The 5000-nt window shown below is 40.2% G+C and overlaps 1 protein-coding gene across 3 annotated transcripts in view; it reads right to left on the bottom strand.

Moving 5' to 3' along the window:
• The window catches only part of LOC126987240 (major facilitator superfamily domain-containing protein 4A-like), a 65427-nt gene that overhangs the window by 35862 nt on the left and 24565 nt on the right, over positions 1-5000 (bottom strand). For all 3 annotated transcript variants that reach the window (XM_050844075.1, XM_050844074.1, XM_050844073.1), the window contains exons 5-6: positions 3773-3847; positions 3098-3293 (exon numbers count right to left, since the gene is read on the bottom strand). In XM_050844075.1, coding sequence (XP_050700032.1) covers positions 3098-3293; positions 3773-3847 — 271 coding nt within the window. The remainder of the gene's footprint in view (positions 1-3097; positions 3294-3772; positions 3848-5000) is intronic.

Raw genomic sequence — 5000 nt, 5'->3', positions numbered from 1 at the left:
GCAATAATAATAATTAGAGGAAGAAGAAGAAGAAGAAGAAGAAGAAGAAGGAAGAAAGACAATTATGATAAAGGAACAGAGAGGAAGAGGAGGAGGAGGAAAAAGAAGAAGAGGAGGAAGAAGAGGAGGAGGAAGAGGAGGAGAGACTGGAGGGAAGAAGAAAGACAATATGAAAAGTAATGGATGCAGGAGGAGGAGGAAGAGGAGGAGAAGGAGGAAGAGGAGGAGGAGGAGGAGGAGGAGGAGGAGGAGGAGGAGGAGGACAGATTATCTTTAAAGGGAAGCCAAGGAAGGAAAGATTAAGTTTCTCTCTCTCTCTCTCTCTCTCTCTCTCTCTCTCTCTCTCTCTCTCTCTCTCTCTCTCTCTCTTTTTCTTTCATTTCAACTTTACACAAATTAAGTTTAGAGAGAGAGAGAGAGAGAGAGAGAGAACAATTCTATGGGTTCGACACTTGACATTTCAATACACACACACACACACACACACACACACACACACACACACACACACACACACACACACACACACAATCAAATAACCTGACTTTCTCTGACCCCCAGTGTCTCTCTCTCTCTCTCTCTCTCTCTCTCTCTCTCTCTCTCTCTGCCCCTCATTTCCTCTCTTCTTCCTCCTCCTCCTCCTCCTTTTTCCTCTTCTTCCTTCCTCTCTTCTTCCTTTCTTTCCTTCTTTCTCTCTTTCCTTTCATCTTTCTTTCTTTCTTTCTTTCTTTCTTTCTTTCTTTCTTTCTTTCTTTTCTTTCTCCTCCTATGCCCTCCTTCTTTCCTCACTACTACTACTACTACTACTACTACTACTACTACTACTACTACTACTTCTATTACCCATTTCCTTCTTTTACCTTCCTCTTCCCTCTCATAAAATCCTCCTCCTCCTCCTCCTCCTCCTCCTCCTCTTTCATTTGTCCTAATTGGTGTTAACTTTTTCCCTTTTCTTTTTTTCTTTCTTTTTTTCCCTCTCTCTCTCTCTCTCTCTCTCTCTCTCTCTGCACAACTCTCTTATATATTTCTTTTAACCTTCCTTTTCTCTTTCTCTTTTTCTTTTTCTTAATATAATTTTCTTCCCTTATCAACTATTTATCTCGTTTCTCCTTATGTTCTATTTTCCTTTTTTCTTTTCTTTTCTTTTTATTTCTGTCTTTCTCTAATTGGTGTTTGCTTTTTTTCCCTTCCTTTTTTTTCCTTCCTTTTTTTCCCTCTCTTTCCTTCCTCTCTCTCGCTCTCCTCTTTTAGTTATTCTTTTTCCTTTCTTTATTTAAATTCTACCTTTTTCTTCCTCTAATATATCTTTTCTTTCTTCTTTCAATCACCCACATCCATAACAATTCCACATTCCACCCCTATCAATCCACACCATCCATCTCCCCACCCATTTCCTGTCTACCATTTAATGTTCAACTATCGCCGAGTGTCTGAAGGTCCCCCCCATGCAGCCCACACCTCCAATCAACCATGGGCCAGGCAGGTCACACAACACGGCGGACACTATAAAAAAAATTCGCCTGCTGGGCCGTCCGCGAGGCTCCCCAAGACAGCCTATGATAGCTATGGTCGTATTTTAAAACATTTTGTCGGCCAAGTTCATATATTTGACATGGTTTTCGTAGGAGCTGTAGGCCTTTCCAGGGGTAGTTTTATGACCCTGGTGGTAGTTTGACCCTTCTTCTGTACCGTGAACCTAAAGAAACACATTTGACAAGGCTTTCGTAGGAGCTGTAGGCATTTCCAGGGGTAGTTTTATGACCCTGGTGGTAGTGTGACCCTTCCTCTGTACCGTGAACCTAAAGAAACACACATTTGACAAGGCTTTCGTAGGAGTTGTGGGCATTTCCAGCGGTAGTTTTATGACCCTGGTGGTAGTGTGACCCTTCTTTTGTACCGTGAACCTAAAGAAACACACATTTGACAAGGATTTCGTAGGAGCTGTAGGCATTTCCAGGGGTAGTTTTATGACCCTGGTGGTAGTTTGACCCTTCCTCTGTACCGTGAACCTAAAGAAACACACATTTGACAAGGCTTTCGTAGGAGCTGTAGGCATTTCCAGGGGTAGTTTTATGACCCTGGTGGTAGTGTGACCCTTCTTCTGTACCGTGAACCTAAAGAAACACACATTTGACATGGCTTTCGTAGGAGCTGTAGGCATTTCCAGGGGTAGTTTTATGACCCTGGTGGTAGTGTGACCCTTCCTCTGTACCGTGAACCTAAAGAAACACACATTTGACAAGGCTTTCGTAGGAGCTGTAGGCATTTCCAGGGGTAGTTTTATGACCCTGGTGGTAGTTTGACCCTTCCTCTGTACCGTGAACCTAAGGAAACACACATTTGACAAGGCTTTCGTAGGAGCTGTAGGCATTTCCAGCGGTAGTTTTATGACCCTGGTGGTAGTGTGACCCTTCCTCTGTGCCATGAACCTTAAAAAACACTCATTTAAACCCGATTGATCCCCTCTATGACCTTTAAAAATAGTTGATGGTGTCTTAAAATACGCCCCATAGACCAAACACTTATATATAACAAAGAAACCGTTCTACTTTTCACCCATGTCCAACTATAACACCAAATAGACCCACATACCCTTACCCATACAGCAACCACACCACAGCTACATACACACCAATACACCAGACTCACATATCCCTTTCACACCCCTACATCTAACCCACACAACCTCACTCAACATACCCAGCCACCCACACATACCCACACACAACACCACCACTACAAACACACCAAAACACCAGACCCACATCCCTTTCACACCCCTACATCTAACCCACACAACCTCACTCAACATACCCAGCCACCCACACATACCCACACACAACACCACAGCTACACACCAATACACCCAACCCACATCCCTTTCACACCCCTACATCTAACCCACACCACCTCACAGCCATACCCAGCCACCCACACCCTTGTCACACACAACACCACCACTACAAACACACCAATACACCCAACCCACATCCCTTTTCACACCCCTACATATAACCCACACCACCTGACACCCATACCCAGCCACCCACACCCTTGTCACACCCATACCCAGCCACCCATACCCATTCCACCTCACCTGTAGAAAGGGCGCTACATTCCTGCCGTATAGCTGAATCATGGAGATGTTGGCAACAGTATCCACGGTGCCCATGAAGAAACCCATGACCGCCAGTACCCCCGCCAGGCCCCATAGGACGCGGCACCAGGGGACGATAGCCAGGGTCACAGCTAACATGCTCGTAGATACCAGGAGTACCACGTGGTTGCCGAGCCTGGGGGGTACACACGGGGGTATTAACAAGGAGGGTAAAATGGGGGGAGGAGGAGGAGGAGGAGGAGAAAGGAATTATATAAGGAAAATGATGGAAATTTAAGAAAGAATTAAAGAGAAAAGGAGGAGGGGAAGAAGGAGGAAGAGGAGGAGGAGGAAGATGAAGAAAATGAGAGAGAGAGAGAGAGAGAGAGAGAGAGAGAGAGAGAGAGAGAGAGAGAGAGAGAGAGAGAGAGAGAGAGAGAGAGAGAGAGAGAGAGAGAGAGAGAGAGAGAGAGAGAGAGAGAGAGAGAGAGAGAGAGAGAAACAGACAGACAGACAGACAGAAAAATCGTAGAAAATAGAAAAGAAAAGAAAAATCAAGAAAATAATAAAAATGAAAAGCGAAGGAAAATATAACAAAACAAAACACACACACACACACACACACACACACACACACACACACACACACACACACACACACACACGCGTACATACCTGCTCTCGCTTCTGAACCACCTCTGGAACCACTCACACCTTCTGCCCCGCGTGACCAGGTGAGAGCCGCGGTTTCTACAGGTAAAGGAACGCATGCACGAACGAACACAGGGTTAATAAAGAAAACAAAAGGAGACTGGAAAAACAAAAGGAGGATTAAAGAAAAGGAAAACAAGAAAAATATGAAGAGAGAGGAAATAAACAAAATCATATAAAAGAGTAAATAAACAAGTAAATAAGAAAATAATAATAACAAAAAAGAGAATTATAAAAGAGGGATAAAAAGAGGGAATAAACGAAGGAGAATTAAGAGAAAGAGAAAATGAATAGAAAAAAAACATATTAAAATTGAAAGAAGAATAAGAGAGAACAGAGGGAACAAAGAAACAACATTAAAGAAAAAAAACAAGTTGAGAAAATAGAAAACATTAAAATGAAAAAAAAAAAGAAAAGAAGGATAAGAAAAAGAGAGAATTGAAGAAAACGAATGAAGGAAAACAGTAATAAAGAGAGAAACGAGATAAACAAAAAATAAAATACTAAATAAAAAGGAATTTGAAGGTGAACTGAACAAAATAGACGATATTAGAATTTATGAAGAGACAGAAATAAAGGAAATATTAATAAAAAATAATTCAACGAAGAAAATTGACGAAATAAAAAGAAAATAAGGAAGATATAAGAGATAATGAATAAGATAGAATAAGCAGAAAACAAAGATTAAGATAAAAGATAAAGGAATAAAAAATACAGGTAAACAGTTGAAATATTAATGGGAAAAAATGTAAAGAAAATAACAATAAAGAAATTCAGCTAAAATAAAATTGGGATTATAGTAAATTTAATAAGGAAAATATTTGTAAAAGGAAATATATTGAACATGGTCTGAAAATATGGTAATAATAATAATAATAATAATAATAATAATAATAATAATAATAATAATAATAATAATAATAATAATAATAATAATAATAATAATAATAGCTACAATGCCTACCTTTTGCATGCTTAAATTAACTTCAGTAAAATTATGGAATGAAAAAATAAAATAGAAAATAAAATAAAATAATAATATATGAAAAAAATAATAATAATGTTGTCGCATATTCCTCTTCTTCTTCTTCTTCTTCTTCTTCCTCCTCCTCCTCTCTGATTTTTTCACCTCATAACTCTCTCTCTCTCTCTCTCTCTCTCTCTCTCTCTCACACACACACACACACACACA

The sequence above is a fragment of the Eriocheir sinensis genome, chromosome 64 (assembly GCF_024679095.1).
Source record: "Eriocheir sinensis breed Jianghai 21 chromosome 64, ASM2467909v1, whole genome shotgun sequence".
Taxonomy (NCBI): Eukaryota; Metazoa; Arthropoda; class Malacostraca; order Decapoda; family Varunidae; genus Eriocheir; species Eriocheir sinensis.
Note: the sequence above shows the minus strand (reverse complement) of the source record. Positions and strands in the feature narration are given on the sequence as shown.